Source organism: Triturus cristatus, chromosome 10 (assembly GCF_964204655.1).
Source record: "Triturus cristatus chromosome 10, aTriCri1.1, whole genome shotgun sequence".
In the NCBI taxonomy this organism is placed as follows: domain Eukaryota; kingdom Metazoa; phylum Chordata; class Amphibia; order Caudata; family Salamandridae; genus Triturus; species Triturus cristatus.
The window spans coordinates 624,826,044-624,852,711 of record NC_140593.1 but is presented as its reverse complement, the minus strand read 5'-3'; the positions used below and the strand labels follow the sequence as shown (position 1 = coordinate 624,852,711).

General features: G+C 44.4%; 1 protein-coding gene across 7 annotated transcripts in view; it reads right to left on the bottom strand.

Moving 5' to 3' along the window:
- The window catches only part of LOC146789809 (ankyrin repeat and fibronectin type-III domain-containing protein 1-like), a 2,714,698-nt gene that overhangs the window by 57,382 nt on the left and 2,630,648 nt on the right, over positions 1–26,668 (bottom strand). For all 7 annotated transcript variants that reach the window (XM_085632159.1, XM_085632158.1, XM_085632162.1 and 4 more), the window contains 2 exons: positions 20,757–20,970; positions 11,712–12,349 (listed from right to left, as the gene is read on the bottom strand). In XM_085632159.1, the coding sequence (XP_085488285.1) occupies positions 11,712–12,349; positions 20,757–20,970 (852 nt within the window). The remainder of the gene's footprint in view (positions 1–11,711; positions 12,350–20,756; positions 20,971–26,668) is intronic.

The following is a 26,668-nucleotide window of genomic DNA, read 5'->3' as shown; positions in this document are numbered from 1 at the left end:
CAAATCTCCACGTAAGGACCTCACATCTCCTCTGATGCAGCATGCATCCTCGACATGGTACTTCAAATTGCTCTACAACCAGGATTAAGATACTTTTGTTCAGTGGGGCTAACTTGGTCCCTGTAGCTGAGCTGCGCTCCATCACAGTCAACCTGAACTTGTGAATTTGATTTGGTCCAGGGCGACTAGATGACCACAGTTGGTGCTTTGTGAATTAAGAAACTATTTTTACTTAAAACTTTAAAATTGCATATGTCTGGTTCTACTGATTGGATTTTTGTTGTTTTGATCTCAAATAATTTATTACATTTTACTCTTGTGTACGAAATTGGTGTGAGATTTTTTTTGTGTTGTATTTTCACTGTATTATTGTTTGAAGTGCTGCATAAATACTTTACACACTGCCTCTAAGTTAAGCCTGACTGCTTTTGGGCCAAATTACCAGAGGGTTAAACACAGGTTAATTTGGGATTTGCTTGTTTTTCACACTGACAAAGATTTGGTTATTGTCTGACTAGGGTTTCTCCCCCTCAACCAGTAACCCAATTTCCTACATTTAACTCTATATTCACTTTTTGATGTCTACTCATAAGGCTCTTGAAATTCTTTAAACATCAGAGCTCGGAAAAATGGTGTTTGTTTCAAGACTCAAAATGCCAGGCATGTGCTTACGTTTTGGGAAATTCACAAGTTTACTGTACTCAAGATATTGTTTTTCTCAAATAATTTTCCTCCCCTCAGTAGATTTGTGTACCGCGCTCTGTTGTTTAGAACTGGTCACCATGCCTACCCTATTCTTTCATCTTTGGTTGAATTAACCTATTACAAGATAGTGGAAAGAAAACACTATTCAAACTCTTCATTAACCATTAACATTTGTCAAAAAATTGAAATATATTGGCAGAGCTCGCAAGTTGCATGTTTATTGGCCAACATCTCTCAAAAAATTAACTCTCTAATGCCTGTCCAACACATTTTGCAAATGCAAATATCTGAAAAACTACTGAACAAATATACACCAACCCGCAAAAGGAACTGCTTCTGCTTTCATGGCAAATTTGGTGCAAATCAGTTGTGCAGTGTTTCCCCTATTGTTCGTCAAAATCTCCAATAGGATGTAATAAGGCAAAAACATTTTTTTGGGGCCACACCCTTAACTTATATTCTGTGGGTCTTCACCAAACTCAGCATGCTGAAACTTAACGAGATATGTTATGCGAGTGCTACATATCTAGACATGAAACAACAACATTTTTAGCAAACCAAAAATGTATTTTCAATTGAAGGTGAGTCTGAACTGTAACTGCTGCATCATTATCAATCAGAGACTATACTTTTCTTAATAATTATTGCTTGGTGAAGGTTGAATACTCTTGTCCTGGTTCAGTATAATTTTCAGTTGAAAGAATGTTTTTGATCACTTGTTATTCAGATCAGTGCTTTAAATGGGCCGGTACTCACCAGTACGGAGTACCGGCACTTCCGATTTTTTTTGCCGTCAGTACCGGCACTTCTCTGTAGCCAGGGAGAGTACCGGTACCCTGATCCACGGCACGGCAGGCGCATGTTAAGTTTCTCCTCCAGTGCAGGGCGGATGAACCGAGTCATGAAGTAGCCTTTTGCAGAGCTGCAGCGCCCATTTGAATGTCCCCAAACTGCAGGGGTGTGAAAGGGCTTGTGTAACGTGGTGATTAACAGGCCAGGATCTCTAGACAGACCCTGCACTGTCAATCAGGTGCGCAGTGACCAGTCCAGTGAAAGTGCCATCATGGCTTTCATTATGTGTAATGAGTTAATCTGTTTTATTGACACAAACACATTTCTCGTGTGCTTTAATATGTGCTGCAACTAGTACAAAAGTCATAATGTATGATCATATCTTGCCCTTAATACCCGCCCCTAGCCCCGCCCACTTGCCACACCTCTATTTTATTGAGTACCTGCACTTATTTTTCCCCATTTAAAGCACTGATTCAGATCCTCAAAACTTCCCCAAAACATAAACATGCATACACAACTGAGATTTGGTGTTTTTTTTGTGCAGATTGTGCAAATGGGGCAAACGTTAGAGGTGGAGGAAATGTCAGAAATTAAACATTTATCTTTCGAACTATTTAAATTGCGTTCGGCATTGCCTTTTATCGTCTTCTCTTTCATAGAGTCATCCTCACTGAAAAATGTGAAGGTAATAAATAAACATCGATGCTGCAGTGAGTCTTCTTAACTAAAACATCTGACCTTTTGTTTAAACTAAGCTCCAGGGGCTCCCCGGCCCCAAACCTCAGCCGTTTGTCGAGTTGGAAAGTCACCTTGATTGCAAAATGCCAAAAAATGCGAACTAAAATCCAAGCCCAGCCGAGCCCTTTCTGCTGACTGGTTACCCGCCAAGTTTACATAGGGTGTCTGACAAGGGCTTTCAACAAATCTGTGTGCTTTACAATGTAAGGCTGAAGGAAGGTGCTGGAAGGCTTACGTTTTGATCTCTACCAGGATATAAGACACGTGGACAAGGCCTGAAACATGACAGTCCATAACTCTCATTGAGAAACTCCGCTTTTTCACTGCGCTTTAATCCTGATCGGCAGCCAAACCTATCCTTCGAGTAGGGCTTTTCTTCAAGGCTTAGAAGTGGTTTTTAGACAGCAGATATGTGTAACTTGGCAGCGACAAAGAAGGATTTATTGAAGAAACGGAAAATAATAGTGTTCACCAAAGGATTTGCTCACGTTTTGTGAAATTTATTTTGTGAAAGACAATGTGTATAAAACGCAAGTTATTTTTCCCCCCATAATGCTCATGACTCGGTTGAACCTTATTTTACTGCTTTGGGAATTGTATTTGCTAAAATCCTTGATGAACATAATTTCGCAGGACATAACAATCTACATACCAAAGGGACAAAAACTCAGGTTTAGTTAGGTCTCAAGGGGTTGAGGAAGTTAACATCACCAATTACCAAGCATTGGCAAAGCCAGTAAGTCTCGCCTATGTGAGAGCTATTGGCTTTATGAATGTCTTTAGGCCATGTTGTACAGCAGAATGGATGCTGTTCAGCATTGCTAAAAGCTAGTGGCAAAGTGTACAGGAGGGTGGCATTAAAGATAGTGGAGTTGGTTAGGGTGGAATGGCGTAGAGTTGAACGGCGCAGATTGGAGCCGAGTGGAGTGCAATGGAGTGGAGTCGCGTGGAGTGACGTAGAGAGGAATGGCATGGAGTGGAGTGGAGTGACGTAGACTGGAGTGGCATAGAGAGGCATTGTGTGAAGTAGCATAGAGTGTAGTAGAGTAGAGTGGAGTGGGGTAGAGTACAATAAAATAGAGTGGAGTAGAATGGAGTGGGGTAGAGGGGAGTGGCGTAGAGTAGAGTGGAATAGAGAAGGGTGGTGTGAGGTGGAGTAGAGTGGAATGGTGTAGAGTTGAGTGGTATAGAGTGGAGTAGCATAGAGTGGAGTGGTCTAGAGTACAGTGGAGTGACGTAGAGTGAAGTGAAATGGCATACAGTAGAGTGGCGTAGAGTACTGCACTGTCAGGGTATAAAGCACAGTAGAGTGGAATGGAGTAGAGTGGCATATAGCGGGGTAGAGTAGAGTGGCGTACAGTAGAGTGTTGTAGAGTAGAGTGGCAAAGAGTGGCATAGAGTGGTGTAGAGTGGAATGGTGTGGTGTAGAGTACAATGATGTGAGTGGTGTAGAGTAGAGTGGCGTAGAGGGAACTGGCATCAAGTGTGGTGGATTAGATTTTTTAAAAACACAATAGAGAGGTAACTTCGAACAAGAACTTAAGTAAAAGCAAAATGCTATTTGATCACAGATAGGACAATCAAGAGGTAATTTCCTTATTTTTTACAATTCTTTATTCAAAGACCTTCTAGTTGAGAAAAGCTGTAAAGATGTGACTAATAGCGATAGCGCACTGCTGGGGAAGCAGGGTCCACCCACATCTAGAGAAACCCCAGTGATTGGCAAGTTGATAGCTCTGTATTCTGGAAAAGACTTGTAGTTGGCCCATCCGTCTCATAGACTCCACTTTAATGTTGGGCAGAATATGCTGTAGGTATTTACCAGAAGCCTGTTATCGGGTGTGGTAAATACCTCATATTTGATGTTCTCAATTTGGACATGAGTGTTTTGCTTTTTTTTCTGGGCTTCCTCCCACAAGTAATTTCGGCAAGTTTGACCATGGAGAAATAGTGTGGATTGATAATTAACACACTATATGGAACATTAGTTTGCATAGGAATCAGAATGTAACCCCTCGTTTGTAATCAGGGCCTGATTTGGTATCCCTCTACATGAGTGTGCATCCTCCATGAGGTTTGCAGGTGGCATATTAGGGCAGAGGAGCAGTGGTCTGGAACTGGCTTCGGAAATAGTGTTTGATAAAAATAGGCAGTACTTTCTTTTACAGAGTACCAAAATATAGACCCTGAGGCCATCAAGGTGATGGGCTGTGGACAAATGTTTGTTTGATAGGCATTTAGCTAAAGGGAAATATTGAATATGGTAAGTGGATAAGAGGGTGGGGGGGTCTTTACTTTGGAAGAATGGGAAAACACAGTGAAAATTGCCATTTTTATAACAAAAATGAAGGGCTCTCCGTGAAATAAAGTTCAATAAAATAATATGCACAGATTGATGAGACGGGAACTTTGCTGTCTCTATCTGGTGATCTTTGCAGGTGAAATATTTCCTTTACAATTTTGTTAAAAGTAATATATCTTCGTTAAAGCTATTGAAATATAACAATAGCATCCAAGTCAACTTAGTAGTATAATAATACGGCTTCATGCTGTGCTCTCTTAGTTAAAGCCAAGTACCCTGTAGCTTTGTCAAATAATTGGCAAAAACACGGTTCTATATGCCCAGTTCTGCATCCACTGTCAATATCCAACAACAATAATTGTAGCGGGGGGCGTGGCTTGAATGCCGAGCGCGATGGCCGCACTTCAGTGAAGCTCTCTCCTTCCCGGCCCGCGACTGCCAAAATATCCGTCATATGATCTGCACAATGCCACAAGAATGCGACAGAGCGTTGCCTTGATGCCTGCCACAGAACGATGACCGCGAATGCTGCACGGTGAGGAGGATATCGCCAAACAAACACAGAGCACCTGCTAGGCCCCAGAAGCCCCGGCCTCAAGTTTGCCTCAGCTGCTGGGGACTTCTGCGGGAGACGGCGACATCTGGAAGCAGGTTGCGGCCTGCGGAGGAAAAATTCGGAACGCCAGGGGCGGGGCCCGGGCAGGCTAGCCCATCAAGATCCTTGATCGGTTGTTGGCTGGCACTGGGGGGCTATTATATCCGCCAGGTCTGATGACACAGTGGCCTGGGCAAAAACAAAAGCAGTAATCGGCTGGTTGGAGACCCGCAAAGAGAACCGAGCCCGGAGTGAAGTGCAAGTGCGCCAGAACCTGTGAAGCGCAGAGGTAGACACCTTCATTTCGGACTGCTGGTGTGGGAGAACTGGGCCACAGGGAAGAGTAGGGCCGGGCCCCTCCACGGGAGTGAGTGATGCTGCATAAAGTGGGGGATAGGAGCAGCATGGGTCCCGCTCCAAGAGACGCCGACCTCAGGATCAAGGGGGGACACACCCTCCCCTTTCATGGCAGTAAACTGGGCAATCCTTGGGGGTGACACCTCAATAATGCGCAACTGAGGCTCGGTGTGGAGGAGGGGCGTCCTGCACCAAACCTATGCTGTACTAAATTGCAAGGTGCTTGAAGGGCCGAGATACTCAAAGAGACCACACAACACAGCAGAAAACTGCCCGGTAGGGGCAAGGAATCAGTGACACATTGAGCACTGTGGAAACGGCATGGAGTGAAGCCCACCGCACAAGAGCAGACCTACAAGTATCGCAGCTGGAAGATTTCTCACAAATGTAAGCAGTGTGTGGTGCCTGCCGGGGGCCCAATCCTGACGCACCGCAATGTCTCGAACCAAGGGTCAAAAAAGCACGGTCCAGACCAAACTGGACAAGTATACCACCCAAAAACTGAGTGAAGTGGACAACGGTGAAGTGAGCAAGATGGCAGGCTCAACGAAAGAGGAGCCACACTAAAAGATGTCATAGAGGCCTTCGCGGGAGGGTGAACATCACTGGAACAAAGAATGGACACCATTACTATCGAGATGACGCTGATAAGAGTGGGTCTACAAAAGATGAGTGAGAAAGTGAAAGCAATGGAGGGAGTAACCACAGAACTGAGTTGAGAGATTCAACAGATGCGTAAAGAGCTCAAGGAACTTCAGGTTGCCCAATAGCGATTTGAAACACAGTTGGATGACTATGAAGGCCGAGTGTGACGCAATAATGTCAGGATCACGGGGGTTCCCAAGAAAGCAGAGGGACCAGCCGTTGACCTATTTGTCGAGGATTTAATACTGAACCATCTTAGGCCCGAAAACCTCTTGAAATATTTCGCAATTGAAAGAGCTCACAGAGTACCGGGCTCCTGGGGTGTTGGTATAATGATGTGCAAATCCTTCCCTATGTCTATAGGCCATCTCTGGACTGATGAGCTAGGAAGATACGCAGCAGTGTCAGGGCAATGGGAGGGTGGGCCCCTGGCGCTGGTGTCTGTCTACATCCCCCCAGGGCTACAAGCAATAGCGATCAGAGACATGGGATGCAAAATTATGGTGTTTCCAGAGGGGAGACTAATCCTCGGTGGAGACCTCAATTCTGTACTGTGCGGTAAGCGTGACCGCTGTCCCCCCAGAGACCTGGGACCCGCACAACTGATCCTACCCTCCTTCCTGCATGCTTTTGGACTGGTGGATGCATGGCGAGTCCAGCACCCCACCGATCGCCAGTTTACTTTACAATCAGGGGTTCATAATAGTTTTTCCCGCATCGTTTACATTCTAACACCGGCAGATCAAGTGAGACATATCACCGAAAAAAGACACATGGCAGGTGGTATATCGGACCACTCCCCGATATGGGTACAGATAGGAACAAATGTGGGCCAGGTAGGCAGAGTGGCACCCATAAACCCATGGTATCTCTGCAACCCTAACATAAGACAAAACATCACCCAGGCTATAGAACACTACTTCCAAGACAATGAAGGTTCTGGAGACTCCACAATCACACTTTGGGAGGCGTTCAAGACAGTAATTCGAGAACAGGCACTCTCTCAGGTGCCAAAAAAGAGAAAAACGCTGACTTAATTAAACTGGAAGAGGTGATACTGGAGCTAGAAATGGAGTTACTAGTAACCGGTCACCCTGATACAGTACACAAACTTAGCTTAAAGAAGGACGAATATAAGAGCGTAGCAGTAGACAAGGCTAAGTCATTGCCTAGAGATAAACTAGGTAGGATATATAAGCTTGGTGATAGGGCAGGCAAATTACTTGCATAGCTGGATCGCCGTGGCCTAGCCAATCGCCTAGTCACAGAGCTTACAACAGAGGTAGGGGAAACAGTTACAGACTCACAGGCGATAGCAGTCGAATTTGCCAAGTACTACACACGGATATATACAGCTCACTGTAATAGCCCCATAGAGGAATCGAAGGCCATACTAGCAGACATTAGGCTCCCCATACTGTCAAAAGGAGACAGTGACTTATTAGACAGCGAGCTCACGAACGACAAAATAGCATGTGCCATCAGAGACCTACAATCCGAGGAAAGGCGATGGGCCCCAATGGCCTCCCAATAGAATTGTATAAATTAAAAACTGATAAAATGGCCCCCCACCTCAAAGCAATGTATGAAGAAAGCCGAGCTGACTTCCCCAAGATGAGCGAGTGGCCACAGTGGTGGTCATTCCCAAGGAGGGTAAATCTAGAAACCAATGTTCCTCCTATAGACCTATCTCCTTATTAAACGCAGAGGTGAAAATCTTGGCCAAACTACTCGCGACACCCGATTGGAGTAATCTCAGACTTGGTCCATCCAGACCAGTCGGGCTCTCTGATGACTCCACAGGGTACTCGGACAAGTACACACATTGAGGGAGGACGTGGTGATACTGTCCTTGGACGCTACCATGGCTTTCGATACGATCGAATGGCCGTATCTATTTGCAGTGCTGGAGAAGTTGGGGGTTGGCCCGGGATTCATGGGATGGGTGAGACTTCTATACTCAGAGCCACTGGCAAAAGTCATAGTGAACAACAAATAATCTCGGCTCTTTACCCTCGGTAGGGGTACGAGGCAGGGTTGCCCCTTGTCCCCGTTGCTTTTTGCCCTGGCGCTGGAGCCCCAGATGAGCTGGATCCGTAACGACCCGGTAGTGAGGGGTTTGAGTTGATCAGAGGAGTGGGAAGATCGCATCTCCCTATATGCCGACGACATCCTGCTGTAATTGGCGTCACCAAAGGCCTCAATTAATAGAGTCCTCGACATATTTGCCACCTTCGGGAGGTACTCTGGATATGCCATCAACTGGTCCAAATCACTGTTATACGTGCTCAGAGGACAGTTCCCGATCCCTCCCAGGGGTGCAGAGTAGTGGAGGCACTGGATGGCTTCAGGTACCTAGGCCTCTACAACACCAGGGACTCTAAGCTAGTCTATGAACACAACCTCATGCCTCCTTTACAACGGCTTCGAAATGATATGGAGCACTGGAAAACGCTCCCGCTGTCCCTACTGGGTAGGGCGGCGCTTTTTTAAATGATGTCCCTGCCTCGCTTTCTATATGTCTTGTAAAATCCGCCGAACCCAATCCCCGCGTCCTATTTTGCAGCGATAGAGAATGAACAGCGAGCTCTCCTCTGGGCGGGAAGAATACCCTGAATAGCATTCCCCAAACTGGTGCGTGGATGCTATGACAGGGGAATTGGACTCCCAGACACTAAAAGATACTACTGGGCAGCACATTTAGCAGCTATTAACCAGGGCATATACCGGCCACATAACGACCCGGGAAACCAAATGGAAAGGTGGCGCCTACCGGGGGTTCCTATACCAAAGCTCTCTATTACGAACCCGCTCAGATGCAATTGACGCTGTTCGAACTTGGCATTCAACTCACAAGAGTTTGGGCTGGGATAAGAGGATTAGGCAATCTACGGGACTCTCACTTGTTGGGTACTCTCAGAAACACTATGTGCTTCAATAGATGGGACCTAATTGGACTCTCAAAGGTGGGTGACTTGTGGAGAAGGGGCAAAGTGATAGAAAGAGTACGAGCTGGCAGATTCGGGAGTATTCAGATACTACCAGATCCGGCATGCCCTGAACTCACGCCTCCCGCCAGAGGAGACACTGCCAGAAGCAACGCTGCTAGAGGACAGGCTCCTTGATGGTTATATGCCCAATAAGTCCATATCCCTCACCTACAAAAAGCTCATCAATCCTATTCCTCATCCCCTCATACAGCTTTGAGTGAAGTGGGCGGGTGACCTGGGGGAGCTAGACGAAGAAGACTGGGTAGAGGCACTCGCCTCTCCCAGGGAAGTCGCGATTTCGTCACCGCTCAAACTAGTACAATTGAAAATTATACACAGAATATATTACTCTAGGATAGCCTTGGCCCGGATGGGCTATAGCGACAATTCAAGTTGCAAGCACTTTTATACATATAATGTGGGATTGCATTAACATCGTAAATACTGGAAGGGGGTGCTCCGATGTATGGGAGAAGTGTTGGGTCAGGACCTGCACCCAGAAGCTAAGAGAGGTTTGCTTAATGTGTGGGGACCTACTGACCTGAGTAACAAAGAAAAGATGTGGGTAACACTGGGACACATGATAGCTAAGCGCAACATCGCCAGAATGTGGGGGGAAAGAGAGGCCCCCGGTTAAAAATTATGGAAACAAGATATGGACTGGTGTATGTATAGAGAAAAGACTGTATATATTTCCAGAGTATGTCCAAAAAAATGGGTTCAAATATGGACCAAATGGAATGAATATCGAGGAAGTATTGTATACCCCCCTCCTTCCTGCCTTATCCCACCAAGACAAACTTATAACAACTGATCACAAAGATAGCAAAATGTATGTAAGTGTAATGGATACTTGTAATGACCAAGAAAAGTATGTATGTAACAATGTTGCACAATCTAATACCGAACTTTAACCATGATTGAATTATTGTCTTTAATCAATAAAGAGTTATAAAAAAAACAATCATTGTAGTGTGTTGCTTTGTTTGATGACATCCGCTCAGGTCCTGGCAGAGGTGGACTGGCCGGAGCAGGCACCGGGTGTTTTTCTGGTAGGCTGTAAGGTTGGGGGCCGGTTTTTGACCCATGTGGGGTGGTTTTGTTACTGGGGGCCAGTCTTGCAGCAGTGCTGAAATATCACCCTCCTGTAATGTAAGAGGCAGCGGTGCTTGACACTAGCACCCAAACCGGTGCTTCTTAGTAGACCCCCCGTGGAGCAGGTCGACCAGAATTGCCAGGACGTCATTCACCGGATGCCCCCTTTAAGCCTAACAAATAATTACTTAATGAAGGTATTGGTAATCCCAAATTGGCCAGAAACTGCTATTTGCACCCTGACATCAATGTGTGTGCCAATTGTAGGTGTTTGCTCACACAATTTGCAGCGAGTGAAATGTTCCAAAAATTGAAGGAACAAAAAGGGCACATGTTGTGTTTGGGCACCTTGGAATGACGAATGACAGATCTACGGGGCCAGAGCTAACCAAGGGTGTTACCCATTCTGTGTCTATGGGAAAATTCTTTTATGCATATGCCCCTATGTGAGCTAGTCTCCTTTCCAAGTTGCCAAACTTGGAATCAGGCGCACCTGTCAATTTGAAAACCTTTGCAAACACAGATTAGCGGGTGCATAATTTGAATCAGATTTTTCTGGGTACATCTTGATCGGAAACCTTACATATTTATTTATGTGTACAAATTTTGTAAAATCCCCAGCCCACCATTTTTTGCTTTTTTCTGTTTCTGCTGTGTATTGACAAAAGTCATTAAAAAGATTTGAAATCAAAATCATTCGTTCATGGTTGGTATGTTATGTCATATTGAGGGAAATTACACGTATACACACAAAATAGCTTTTGTCTCATAACTGTACCTGCTGACAGTTGTATCTTTTCATTCAGACTGTTGAACTCTGGGAAAGAGGCTTGCGGAGAGGTGTGGAAAATCATCTTTGATGCTTCGGATGTTGTGAAAAGCTCAAAGGAACAAACATTGACAGGCAGAGCCAGGAAGAAGAAAGAGAGAGACCAGGAGAAGTCACTGTGTTAATGGTTGGCCACACCATATGCATCAGCGACGCGGCATGACAAGGCGCCATCAGCAGAGGAGAAGATTTAGCAAAAATGAACTGTTAGAGGAGGAGACCAGAGGCACACAGCAGCACAGCATCCTATATTAATTTGTTTCATGCTTTGAGAAGGTAGAGTCGCGTGCTGGTGTTTTGTGATCGTGTAAGTGCTCTCCACATGATAGCATTTGTGTAAAGACCTTGGGATGACATAGACGGTGTTATTACGAGTTCCATTTCAAGCAGAAAGAGCATGAAACATCTTTCCTTGCAGTGTCCTAAACCTGCGTTCCTATGACGCTTTGGGAATTTTACCACAGTTATGAGAAGCATTATCTAATGCTGTTCCTGATTGTACATATGTAGTGTTGGTGGTGGGGAAACAACATGCTTACTTGATTGCCTAGGTCTGAACCTGGGTCTCCAAGCAGGAAATGGGAGTGTGCTTATAGAATGTACACTTTGGTGGTTAATTTCAGAGCCTCGCCATACCTTTTGGAGACAGTTTTACAGTACCTTGACACTTGTCTCTTTAGAGAGTCCGGTTTCATACTGAGGAAAAACCCGTAAAGTAACAGAAGCATTCTTCTTTCCCCTGTTGATATGTCCAGTTGAGCCCACTGGCTCCTGAAAGACGTGAGTCCACTCGACAGAGTGTGTTCGAAAGACTGGCATAGGACCATCATCAGGGGGGGAATGATCTGGGCTAAATGAAGAACTCGTCCTGAGTCCAATCGATGAACAGTGGCTTGCTATTCTGGTCTCTGTTGGGGAACTGTCGACAGAGCCCGGGCAGGACTTGCGAGAAGCCAGAAAAGATTGCTTTGGAAAATCCAGGCTACTGGTGCGAACGCAATATGCTTGCCGCTTCTCTGTGATCCGAAGCAGCTCAATCTGACGAGAGGGAAGCACAAAGTCACTGTCATAGAGCTCCGTCTGGCGCTGGTGATCTTGAGGTGTCCTGGGCTCATGAGTTTGCAAGACATCAGGGGTGCTGTCTCGCAAGCTTCGTAGGTTTCGCCTTCCACACTCTGGCCCTGATGGGTATACAAGGTCCAACTCTTTTGGACTCTGGGCTCGACTGGAATCATAGTCACTGTCAGTAGCCAAGAAAACCTCAGCTGAGCCCTCTTCATCTGATATGCCATGTGAATCTGAAAAAAAGAGCAAGTCATTTGTTTGTACAGTTGCATATGGTTCAACCATTAACAAAGGGTGTCGGAGGCACTCAATTAGTCAACCGTAAAAAATACCTTTATTAGTTATTTTAATTTAACTACTCTTAATTTAATTATATGTTACATCACAGAATATCTAACTGTTTACTCAGTTTCATTGTTATATACTCATATTGCAACAATTCATTAGTAAACCTGAATGCCATTACAGATACAATTTCATATAAACATTTCCAACAGTCTAAGAATCCTCTATTCAATTTACTCATCACTACGTAGCACAATTAGTTCCTTACTTTGGAGTATCATGTTTACTAATGAATTTTACAGGCAGAACACTCATAGGCACTGCTTTGAGAAACCTTAGACAGGCAGCCTGGCAGACATCAGACCATCAGTCTAAGTAACTATTTAGGGATCACAGTCAGATATACTTTTCTCCAAAGCAGAACAGCCATAAAAATGATCGCTTACCATTAAAGAAAACTCCCATGGTCATTAGAGTTTTTTATTTTCAGATACAAACTTCCACTTTGGGTCTTTGTTTTTGAAAAACAAGAAGGTTTGCTTAGTGGACGTATAAAACATGGCGGCCAGCCAGTATACTTCCAGTGCCTTCAGAGGAGCCACACATAGCCGCCACTGCACATTGCCTCTGCCACCACTGGTGGACAGCGGGCTGCACCCTATAGTTCTAAATACCTCCCATAATCTAATGAAGTATACTTAGGAGCAAAAAGTACTCGTACACATTTCAAGATGGAAGACTGATCAAATGAAAAGACATTTTGTACCCGATCTGTTTTTATAGGAGCAGGCCTAGTACAATTCCTATTCTATCAGAGTTTGTCCCTATTGTATTTGAGTGGATTCTGTACGTGTAAGGATACAATGGTGGATTTAAGACTTGTACCTGGGAATAGGAGATTCTGGGAGGCTGAGCAGTGTATGACAGCAAATCATCGGAACAAAAGAAGAAAAAATGGAAGAGACCAAGATGGTAATTAGTTATGTATGAGGCAGCTAGTGTTGAAGCAAGTCAAAAATGATGACAGTGAGAAAGACAAGTATGCATGAACATGGACAGAACCCTTTACACCTGAGAGGGGTAACATAACTATACTACACACAACTGTCCAGTGGGATTCATTCGTAGATTGAAATCTGTAGATTGTGCCCAAATAAACAAATTTCAATGTATTATAGACAACTTCGCAAGGCCCCCCCTTTTAAAGCATCTTCCATGTATTTGACTACAAATGCATTAATAAAGTGTAGACAGAGCAGTGCTTATTGTGGGGGTACATTTTACCATAAAATCACAGAAGTATCAACTGGCGTATATTCGGTACAGCAACAGGAAAACCAGATAATTCAAACAATAACTCCAGTGCCAGTTTATTTACATTACAACTAACGATGAGCGAGGACTTTTCAACTGAGTGGTCTGTGAGTGAGACTCATCAGGACTGAGCCATCCGACTTATACACTCTCTATCAAAGATTTCAGGTATCCCCACTACTTCGCTCACGTTTGAGCACTTATTTCCCCACGTGGACACTATTGCCGATTGACCCCCCTACCTGTTATTAAGAGTCTGGGACATTCGGCTTGAAAAAGTAAAATCTGCAGGAGATGCAAATGTGACACATATGGGTCTACCCTGCACTGGAGATTATGTTCCCACTATAGGATTTTCTGATTAGGAATTGCGTAGAGGGGTAGGGGCAGAACCAAGCATTGGCAATGCCAATAGGTCTCACATTTGTGAGAGTTAGAGCTATTGGTGTTGTAAATGACAATGTCTTTCACCCATGTGTTTTGGTTTAGAGTGGATGTATATGGTGTGTAGAGGAATTATGTGGGTTGGATTGGAATTGTTAGTTATGGAGTTATGTGTGGTGGAATTCTGTAGTGTGGGGTGGATTTGTGTAGTGGAATTATGTGGCATGGTGGATAGATAGGGATGAGAGCTGCACAGAATATATAGATAGGAAGACAGAGAGGGATAGGTAGTTTGGGCATGAGGTGGTAAATGAACTCTAGACAGAGGGGCAGAAAGAGTGTGTGAGAAAGAGAGAAAAAAGGGAAGAGCAGGTGACAGACGCATAACGAGGGAGCACCTGTGCATGCAGAAGACACCCCATGAAGAGGAGAAGAGCAAACCTTAAAAAAGGCAGGAAAGAAACTGTACTCGAAGACCTAAAGTCAACCACATGGTAGAGGTGGGAAGAATGTGAAAGAGAGCCAGAGAAAGGGGTGAGAAAGAGTACAAGAGAGAGTGGCTGGTTGCTCTTCCCAAAGAAACCTTATTAACATTAAAGTAAGGCAGGTGTTCAGAGAGGCAGTGCCCACCCACCAACAGACTGTGGGGCACCAAAGATGGGCACCGGACCAAGAGAGGGATGTGATCTGTAAAAGAGAGCAAGGAAAGAGACAGCCAGTGTACTTCTTCTAGTTTCCGAGTATAAGTGAGTGCAGCATTGAGATGAGTGGGAGGGGCACCCAGAGAGGGAAGTTGGGAGGCGAGAGGTGGAAGAGTGCACAGCATAAGGAGGTACAGGAGGGCAGAATGTGTGAGCAGGCAGTACAGAGAGGAGACAGGGAGTGTGAGGGCGGGATGAGAGGGGGTAGTGGGAGTGTGAGGGGCAGTGGGGGTGTGTGGGAGAGATGACAGGGTTGGGGCAATGGCAAGGGAGAGGTGAGAGGAGGAGATGAGATTGCGAGTGAGAGATGAGAGGGTTGGTGAAATTGCAAGTAAGAGATCAAAGGTGGCAGTGGTAGTGTGTGTTATTTTCTCTGTGAGACTGTTTTCCAGCTAAATAAAACAACAAATGTACCATTATGGTTTGTATTGGTAATTATTCTCTAGAGTTTAAAATGATGCACTAAGACAGATATTTTATAAATATTGAAAGTATGACTATTATATTTGTACATACATTTTATTAACAGAGTTGTGTTTATTGCAAAGCATGGAAGACACTCAACTTACAGATGATGGTGTGTACTAACCACAGGGAGATGCCCGTCTTGGACTCTGTGCCTGGAAGCAGGGACTGAATGTGTAACTACCTTCGTGAACACGTACAGGATCCAGTGACCAAAGGGTGCGGGATCAATTCAAAGAAGAAAAAGAGTCCGCCAAACAAACCATAAATAAATGAAAGAGTAGGGCGACATGTAACAGTGGCAGTTGTCGTGAAAGTGAAAAACACACCCAAAGGTGGGGCAAATAGCAACGTTTCACCAATAAATAGAAAGACATTTTGAAAGTTACACAAAGTGACAAATGCGGAGCGATGGGTAGGATGAAAGCCCGTAGAGTAGACACATCATTTCTCAAAGAGACACAGCATGTGCTGCCTAGGCGAGACCTAAAAACATGCTTGAATCACAACCACTATGACTAACTTAGACTGGCAATATCAAACCATCTTTAAAAGCATCACTGCAAAGCAGCAGCAGCCAGCACATCTGGATAGCAATCCAATCACCCTGTGTTACATAGATTGCATTGTTGAGCATGCAATTTGGCATCAAAACCTGCATTCACATTTGAACCAACTAATCTCTTCAACATGTTGTTTTCGCGCTCATCAGGATGTATAAATGTCAGTAAACAACGATACAGACACATGTTGGTACAAAATTCTTTTTGTTCAATTTTTATAAACTCCCCTCTGGAAGTTAAATAAATCATGAAATCTGTTTGGAAAGCCCCAGAGACTGTATACCAGATTGCACAATGTGCTATCGACCAATATAATTTTAGTGCACCCAATACTTATAGTGGGGCTAAGGCTGCTAATCCCTCTAATGAAACTTTAGCACCATATTTTAAGTGAGTGTTTGCTTTCAGCTTGTGCCTTTGTTAATGTTTGGCCTTGAAGTACAAATGTGTGTTTGGGTTTACAATCTATCATATTTGCACATGAAACAGTTTGTGTCAAATGCCTTTTTACATTTGTTACAATAATTAAAGTTTCTGGTCTCTCCCAAACAACATCATGTTACTGTTCTTCTGATTTGAATCTACAGACAGCAGTATATCATCTGGGCAATAGACACACACTTTCTGTTAGGACCCAGCTCCATTTATGATCAGGCTTTATGCCAGGGCCGGCATTAGCGCTGGTAGCGCCCGGTGCGACAATCACTTTTGGCGCCCCCACTACCCATGAACGCTTCCTAGGATTCTCTCCTTACGACCTGCAAAAGTGCCCCTCATCTCTCCTATCCTAAGGTATTGCTAAACACAGCGCCCCCCTGAGGTCACAGTGCCCCCCTCAAAGGTCAGCGCCCAGTGCGGCCGCACCAGTCGCACTGCCCTAAAGCCGGCAATGCTTTATGCTGTGCCCCGCTCTGCATTCTTGTCTGGATGTTAGTTTGCCTTGGACAGTGGTGATTTTGCATACTGTGGCTTTTGCCTTATCAATTCAGGAGCTGCATCATGAAAGTATGCACTGGTAGAGAGGAAAGCTTTGAATCTCTTTTTAAGATACTGCAATCTTTAAAATTCATTCCTTTGCCTGGGAAATTCACCAAGTTGGTACATGAGCTCCAGGGAAAACAGCATGGAAACAGAGAGGCAACCACAGCTCCCTGTTTGCGAGCTGTGATTAATACAGCTCATCCACTAACTCAGAGACATTCCTGTTTAAGCAGTGCTTATAAATGAGCACTTACTGTACGGTACTGAGCATCTGCACTTCTTTAAATTGGAATTAAAGAATATGCACTTTTTGACAGTGCAGTGTCTTAAAAACAGGAACGATCAGCTCATGATGTGTCAACTGGGCCTATTTGAGGAACATTGTGCACAAATGCAGTACCAACTGTACAGCTGTTTACATGAAACCAGAGGTCAAACTGGGCATGATCGGAGGAGCATGTGCACATATTTTATTAATTTAAGAAAGAAAGAACCCCTACTTTATGTGAAAAAACAACCATCCCGTGATGGTTAATTCTGACAGATGAAGCACTTCAGCTGAAGTGTAAGGAAGGGAGTCTCCTGTGCTGACAAACCGAGGGTGAGGCAAACAGATAAACTAGCCTTCTTGCCAGGGTGGCTGCTTGCCTGAAAGAAATGTAAATGTGCACAGCTGGTTAATCTGAAAGTGTAAAGGGTGCTTGGAAGGTAGAATTGCCTTTACTTGATGTAAACGTGCAAAACTGGTTAATCTGTAAATGTAAAGGGTGCTTGGAAGCCAGTATTGGCCTTATTTGATGGAGTCTCTTGAAACTTCCTGGTGACAAATGTTAATTCTATTTTGAGTGGTATTGAAAGTGTTACTAAGTGAGCTGTGAATTGTGTGCTTTTAAAGGATAGTTATTAGAACTATTGCATTACATACAGTCTTGGTATTACTAAAATCTATATTTTGAAAGCACTTTTTATCGTACTCGTTTTGGGACATTTTGTAGCAGCCTATCTTATACTGTGTGTAATGCATGTTTAAAATAACAACTTACATATTCACAATGCTTTCTGTCACACGCTAAGATCTTGTAGCACTAAACATACACAAGTCACTGTTTCCACTGAACCAACCAGGATTCAGTTCTGTGGCTCTCTGGTCACACACACTTATGTAGAACATTTACTAATAGAAGTTTCATAATGTATGATAAACTTGCATTTATTGTTTACTTAAGCTGTTTTATTTTATATGTTGTTAGCTGATTGTGAAAGATCAAAAAAGTTACATGATATATATTTTTTAGCCATGCCTTGAGCCCCGCCACCACGCTCACTGCCCCTGCCCCATTGTATTTACAATCACAGTTCCCATAGTTTTATTACTGCATTTTGACCGCTGCTTGAAAACATGCTGCTTCCTGCACAGCATGCACACACACTAACTGGTAATTCTTGTAGACAGAGCATGATCACAGACATGCACACTTGGTGTCAGTGAGGAGCAACGACTGTTGTGTGTTTCTGTGCGGACTGTATGCATCTCATGCACTGACAAATGTTTGCGTGCACTGCTCTAATCCCAAGTGAGACTTTTGAAGAGAGTGAAGATTGTTCATAAAAATTATAAAATTCGGCTACACCGGTGCCAATGATCCCACTATTTGCACAAGCACAAGTTGTTGGTGATGGGGGTCCAGGTTTAACTGTCTAATGTAAAATCTTTGAAGACCCATCCTGATTTGTTCTCTGGTATGTAAAATTGGATATTCTCTGTTATATAATGCGCAATTATGAGCTATGGAAATATTGTTAACATAACATAACATAGCGTGAAGCGCCGAGAAAAAATTACTATTAATGAATTTGAGTATATTTTAACCACAAAAATGACAACACTTGTTTTCCAAAAACTCGGATCACCTCTACGCTACAAACACCTGAACAAATAAGAAATAAAAATCAGTACACTACTGACAATGCTCAATGAAGAGAGTCTTAACAGTACACTGAGACAGCCTACAAATCTTTACGGTGCAATGAAAACACAAGAATGTGAAAAGTCATTACATTCAGTTCAGAAAAGAATCAGCAGTTCGCAGTGTTACCTGCTTGAATTTAATGTGACCCATGAAGCGAGGGACAAGTTATACATGATCTGGTGTTACCCAACACTGCACAGTCTACCACAGACAGATTAAAAGACCGCTGGCAACACATAAATGCAGTGGCGGCTCCTCGAGGGAGTGCTACGGGGTGGGGGGTAGTAAACTCCGATATACGGCCGAATGGAGTGAAGTAAATAAATAAAACAATTTACATTGCGCGCGCTGCAACGCCAACTCGGCGATGCAGCGCGCGCAATGTAAATTGTTTTATTTATTTATTTACTTAACTCCATTCTGCCGTATGCTGGAGTTTACTACCCCCCACCCTGCCCCTCTCCCTCCCCGCCCCGCCCCACCGCTTCACAGCACTCCCTCGAGGAGCTGCCAAAATTTGCTTTGGCCTTGGCCTATGAGTCAGCAACATTGAAGTGCATGCCAATGACATTCTGCAGTCTGTCTCATCTTTCTATTCATAAGTCACATTACATACAGTTGTTTGACAGGTTAACTTTAAACATGGAATTTGTGATAGATAGAGAAAGGTACATTTATATTGTACAGTTTTGCACTCTGTGTCCGGAAGCAGGGAATGAATGGGGAAAGTTTTCTAGAACCAGAGAGTATGGCCCTGCGTCTATGTTAAAGGCACAGGCACTTCTAAGAAGTGCTAGTTGTAAATAACAAGTTAGTGATGTGGCGTAACAGACAGAGCTGCTTACTTTGTAACTGGAGAACCGGATTCGAGCCTCGGCATTAGCGATACAAAACAAAATGCCTATTGTAACAAATAAAAATAAACTCGTAACAAATAAAATTAAACAATGTAAATCAAAACCAAATAGGAATGGAAATGAAATTACAAATGCCTATCCTACAATGGCAATGGAACTCCCTTTGTAAACATGGGAGCAATTCAAAGAAAAAAGAGTGCGCTGGCCAAACCATAAATAAACAAAAGAGTAGGGAGACATGTAACAGGAGCAGGAGCCTAGAAAGTGAAAAACACACCTAAAGGCGGGACAAATAGCAATGTTTCACCAATGAGAAGAAATGAATTTAGAAAGGCACACGAAGGGATGAATGCAAAGCTATGGCTGTGATGAAAGTCCATAGAGTAGATACAGCATGTCTTGAAGAGACAGCGCATGCGCTGCCTAAGCGAGTCCTAGAAAGGAGTGATGAAGAGGCAGATGAGTTGCCGCCCTGTTTGCAAAGGCACACTGGTGTTCCTTGATTGACCAATATATCCTTACCAAAGAAGGGGGATACCTGGAATCTAATAGAGAGTGAATAAAATAGGATGGCTTAAAGCTGATGAGGCTAATACACTGCAGACTGTGTGGAAATGTCTATGCTTATCGTTGCTTGTAATGTGATCAAACTCAGACAGGAATTATTGTTTGAGCTAATTGTTTTCCTTCGCTGTACTGCATATACAACAGCTGATGCTTCTGTGATTTTATGGCACAATGTAAAAAAAGCACCCCACAATGAGCACTGCACCATCTACTCTTTGTTGATTTATCTATTGTCTAATGCAATGTCAACTAATACCAGTGAATGGGTTTCAGTTTATATGGGCACAATCTGCGGGTGTCAGCCTACAAATAAATCCCACTCAACAGGTTTGTACAGTAAAGACAGTGAGAAATATGCTGATGTAACGTTCAATAATGAGAAAACAAGTTCAAGTATAGTAGAATTTCTTATTAAAAGAAGTATGAGTTTATGCTGAGAAACAACAAAAGAACCAAGGCTCTATATTTATGCTTTTGTTGTGGATCTTTTGATTTAGACTGTTAGTGACTACAGGGAGAAGTAAACAGAAGTCCTATTCTTCCCGGCTCTTACCAGAATTTAATTTTCGACTCGTTTCTGGAGATGGAGTGGGCGAAGGAAGGTAGTCCAGGTGAGAAGAGGTGGACTGTGGCTTGTCCTTCAGTGATACCTCTGAGGATTCATCAATGAACCAGGTGAGAGGAACACCACATGCTGGTTGTTTGTACCTGGCATGCTGCAGGGCATCCATCATCCAGCGTATTTCCCGCCACATCTCTTCCATTTGCTGTTTGCCAAGAAGAACCAAAAATATCAGGATACCATTACGTTATGCACCAGAAACAAAACCTGCTTTTAGAACAAAATGGTTAGTACAGTGTATGAAATATAACATGACTTGTGCCTTATGAATAATATCAGGCACTCCCACCAGCACAGTTGTAAGGCAATTCATTACAAAGACTACTGGAATAAATAATAATATGAATCTAGACACTGATCGCTCAAAACACACATATGTTCTTATTTTTGTCATACACCAATGATGAAATACTAAAGCATAATAAGAATGGAAATGTGAAACTTTTGAGTTTTCTTAGCAACTAGGTGCAGGCACAACTGCAGCTTTCTTAATGTTGGGATTCAAATCAAAGTATGTACTGAAAAAAGGTCAGCCATCCAAGCTAAGCTAGTGCTGACAGCCTCCATATGGTCAAAGGACAAGCCTAGGTTTATGGGGGCCATTTCTTCAGGAGCCAGGCATTAAAGGTCACCAATATAATGGGAGTGCATTGCATTTAATGCTGCCCATTATCAGGTCTACTGTCAGAGGAAACCAGATGGATGTGGAGGGGATGTAACTGAAAAAAACAGTCTGGCAAGTCTTTGACCTGGAAGAGGCTCTCTAAAGCTGAGTCAAGGTGACGGTGCACAGCAAATACTCAACCGGTAGATCATGAGACCAATACCCAAGGACTGTGGACCGCAGGACACACAGCAGGCAAAGCTCCTGCACTTCAAGCTGAGCTGAGTCATCAAAATGTAAAATGTCAAATTGACCCTAGAACTTAAAGACAGAATTGAGTACTGACTGATTGAGCTCCAACTTGCTGCATCAGCGTTATAATAGTCAGGACTAACAGCTATTTGTAATCAGGCCAACAAACCCAATATAGGGAATACAATAGCAAAACTAAATACATCAGAATAGAGATGAGACTATAATAATTTCTGTTTGCTAGATGTGTCATATTCAGTAGTGATGGGCTGCATTGTATCAGGGTTTACATCCTTAGACATGGTAGAAGCTATGAGGCTTTCAGTCTAGTAAACAATGTGGTGAATTAGGGTGGAAGTTTGTAGATCACTTTAATAAAACCCATTCTGAAAATAGGGGTCTACTATACAAACAGTGGCCGTAAATTGTGAACAATATTTTTGTACCTAGTATGACATTTTGGAAACCGACCTATGTTGTAATTGGTTGGTTCACAAAATTCCCATTCAGAGTGGGTCGCAATTTCACCTACCTCCTTCATTCTCCTCACCGATTGAGAGTGAGTGAGTACTACGATTTGTGCGCGAAAGCGTTTGGTTATTTTTAACAAATTTTAAAAATACTTGTTGCTTTTTTAACCTGCGTGTTTTGCACTGTGAATACTGCTATTTTGCACAGTACCTACCCTCTGCCTAAAACGCTCTGTTCTGCAGTGTCCTGAGGCGGAAAGCCGGGTCCTGCTTTTCAAAATCTATCTGCTTTCCTATCCTAAGCTATCCCTGCTCTCTGGTCACTGACCTCGAGGTAGGACTATTAGCGGCGGCCATATTAGATGAGGAGAAGGCTGGGGGACTAAGAAGCAAGCACTTAGCCACGCCCACCCTCCCGCCCTCGTGGGCATAAAAGAATCGATTCCTTCATTCTCCTCACCGATTGAGAGTGAGTGAGTACTACGATTTGTGCGCGAAAGCGTTTGGTTATTTTTAACAAATTTTAAAAATACTTGTTGCTTTTTTAACCTGCGTGTTTTGCACTGTGAATACTGCTATTTTGCACAGTACCTACCCTCTGCCTAAAACGCTCTGTGCTGCAGTGTCCTGAGGCGGAAAGCCGGGTCCTGCTTTTCAAAATCTATCTGCTTTCCTATCCTAAGCTATCCCTGCTCTCTGGTCACTGACCTCGAGGTAGGACTATTAGCGGCGGCCATATTAGATGAGGAGAAGGCTGGGGGACTAAGAAGCAAGCACTTAGCCACGCCCACCCTCCCGCCCTCGTGGGCATAAAATGGAACCCTCATACAGGCAGCGCAGCGGACGGGCGCAGCGGGGGCGCCGGCGGGGCGCCGAAGGCGCACCAAAGGCAAGCCCGTCTGCGCCCGTCCGCGACCGGCCGGGACCAGGGGCCAGGACCCTTGGCTCAGCGCCGTGGTATTCCAAGGAAAACCTAATTGCGCTTAATAGCACTACCTATTCCATCAGCCAATCTACACAGCAGATTCTGAGGCGGGAGAACATACTGAAACCCGCAGCTGAAACAGCCAAAAAAAAAACCAATCAGAGAAGGAGAGCAACGGTAACGTCATTGAGCGTCAGCTTGCTGAACACTCGTTCGCTCCAAAAACATCATCTAGAGGTATTCTCCCTGCTCCAGGAGGGGAATATAGATATTCTTGGAGTCACGGAGACATGGTTGGATGACTCTTCCGCACCCGACCTAGTGGCCGCCCTCCCACCCAACTTTGGGGCTATCTCCCATAACAGAAAAGATGGCAGAAAAGGGGGTGGAGTCGCGCTGCTATATAATAATGCCTTTAAAGCAGAAACTATCTGTGCTGAATGCATTGAGGGAGCTGACATCCTAGGCGTCAAGTTCTGCTCTCCCACAAACTGCCTCACGATAATCATCGTATATCGCCCGCCCAAAACCCCCCCAACATTTTTAGAACCTTTCTTGGGTCTGGTCCACGACCTCCGTACAAGATATGAGGGTCTTGTGGTAATGGGCGATTTTAACCTCCACTGGGAGGAGCCCATTAGAGACATTACGTCTAAACAGCTTGAAGACGCAATGACGGCACTAGAATTAACCCAGATTGTGACAGGCCCAACACACATGAAGGGCCATACCTTGGACCTGATATGGACCTCTGTTCCTGCCCTGCGCCCAGTCACTTCATTGCCCTGCATTTGGTCAGACCATTATCTCTTACAGGGTAGCTTAGCTTTCCCGAAACAAGAAAGCATCTCAGCCGACAAATGGCGGGTAGTGAGAAGATGGAACTCCATTAATCCGGATACTTTGCTATCTACTTTACTGCAACCCTCCCACCTAAACAGACTACCTGAAGATGACCTAGAGAAGGCCAGTCAAAAGCTATCGCAAAAACTAGAATCTGCAATTGAGGTGGTAGCCCCAGCTCGTAAGATAAAAATCAGGGAAAAAGGCAAAGGCGCTCCTTGGTTCAATGACGATTTGAGACTCCTAAAACGGGCCCTGCGTCAGTGCGAGAGAGCCTGGCGGAAGGGGTATGATCTCAACTGCCAGACTCTATACAAGGAAAAGCTCGCCTTGTATAAACAAGCCATCAGAACTAGAAAAAGTGAGTTCTACGAGAGCAGAATTGCCACAGCACCTAACCCTCAGAAGGAAATCTTCCAAGTACTTTCTGAACTGAGGAAAAAGAAGGAACAACCGCCTTCTTTTACGCAGGAGGACTGCCATAAATTTCAATCCTTCTTTACCTCAAAGATATCTGACCTCCTGATAGAGATCGAAAGCACCCCTAGATTCGACTGCCCGGAAACTCCGCTAACTCTCCCGCCCGCAATCACAGAGCCTTTAACCTCCCTACCCCTATTTACCAAGGACTCCCTGACAAAAGTGATGAACCAAGTTAAATCAGGCTCCCCAGCGGACCCTTGCCCCCCGCAGATATTTAAACAAGCATGGCCAGGCCTTGAGGAGGACATTTTATCGCTCCTAAATAGTTCCCTTACCTCGGGACTAGTCCCATCTACTCTCAAAGAAGCGAGACTGATCCCCCTGCTAAAAAAGGCTGGTGCCGATTCCAAGATTTTAAAGAATTACAGGCCCATATCTCAATTGCCTTTTTTAGCAAAAATACTGGAACATCATGTGCTGTCCGCCCTCTCGCACCACCTGGAGAGTAACGCACTACTCGAACCCAACCAAGCAGGGTTTAGAGCCCACAACAGCACGGAACTAGTCATGTTATCAGTACTTGATGACCTACGTCTTAAAACAGATAATAAAGATCCCTGTGCCCTGGTGCTACTCGACCTCTCCGCGGCATTCGATACGGTCAATCATGACCTTCTTTTGTCGCGGTTGGGGGAGTTTGGCATCAAGGGCACGGCCCACGCCTGGCTGACCTCGTTCCTTGGTGGACGGGTTCAGAAAGTACAACTGGATGACATGGTGTCAGAGGCTGCTAAAATCATATGCGGCGTCCCGCAGGGCTCTGCCTTGTCCCCCTTGATGTTTAACACATATCTGCAGCCCCTCATTTCATCTCTGAATCAGATGGACTGCAACATATATAATTATGCCGACGACACCCAGATCATCATTCAGATAGGCGATTCCCCTATGGCTGATCAAAAATTGAAGAATATTTTAAAATTTACAGTCAACTGGATGACGGCAAATTTTTTGAAGATCAACCCGGACAAGACGGAGGTTCTACCTATCACAACGTCATCTAACCCTTGGTGCGACCTCCTTTGGCCATCCGAATTAGGTAACGCCCCAATACCGGCAACAGCAGTAAAAAGCCTGGGCATAATCATCGACACAAATCTCACTATGTCAGCCCAGGTCTCGGCGGTGGTGGGCACTTGTGTAGGCCTCCTGAGACAACTGCGCAAGCTAGCTCCCATCCTAAAGGCAGACACTCTCAGACGAGCAGTGTCAGCCTTAATTCTGGCCCGACTGGATTATGGTAATGCCATGTACTTCGGCATTCCGAAAAAACTCACCAAGAGACTCCAGATCGTCATGAATGACGCGGCCAGACTTATATATAATAAACCAAGAAGGACACCGGCCACCCCCCTCCTCCGGGAGCTACACTGGTTGCCAGTGAATCAACGAGCCAAGTTCAAGGGCCTATGCATTACGCAGAAAGCCTTATATGGGCAAGCCCCAAAATACATCAAAAAACGCCTTGTCCCATATGCTCCTAACAGGAACCTACGCTCAGCCAACGCCGCCCTATTGATCTGCCCTAGGATCAAACGATCCACCATCGGTGGTCGGACATTTTCCCACATAATGCCCAAAGCTTGGAACCAACTGCCTGAAAATCTGCGCAAAGAAACCAGACTCCTGCCTTTTAGGAAAGAGCTAAAAACTGTGCTCTTTCAAGAGGCATGGGGTAACATCTAGTCGGTTTTTCTTCCTGCCAGTATTCACTCGTCTGCTAAGCGCTTAGAGACCCCGGGGTGATAAGGCGCTCTACAAGTTAAAAATACAAATACAAATACAAATGAATATTAATAACGTATACTATAAAATGTGACTTACTTTGATTGGATGCCATCATATGGATGGCAGCCTTCTGATGTCAGCAGTCCACCATGCCTATGATCTCATTTAATAAAGTAAACATTTGCTTAAAACACAGCCTATTTCCCTTAAAGGAAACAAGTCTTCATTCAAAGACAAAAGATTGTTTGAGAGTAGGAAGTGGTCCCCGGGACACCATCTGAACTTGATATCATCCGAACTTGAGACCATTTAATCACCAATACTATACCCCAAGTACTGCACTTGAGATGTTGCGGTCGTGCTGTTGGCAGGATTACTGGTGACTGTAAAAGGGATGACAACACAGCTTTAAGATGTTGCACATGGGAAGGCAAATCCTCACTGTGGATGATACTGGCAACTCAGTATGCAGTTGCAAAGGTAGAATTGTGTATATGCCACAAATAGCTGGAATGTAGTGGTGGGCCCATGCTTGCCA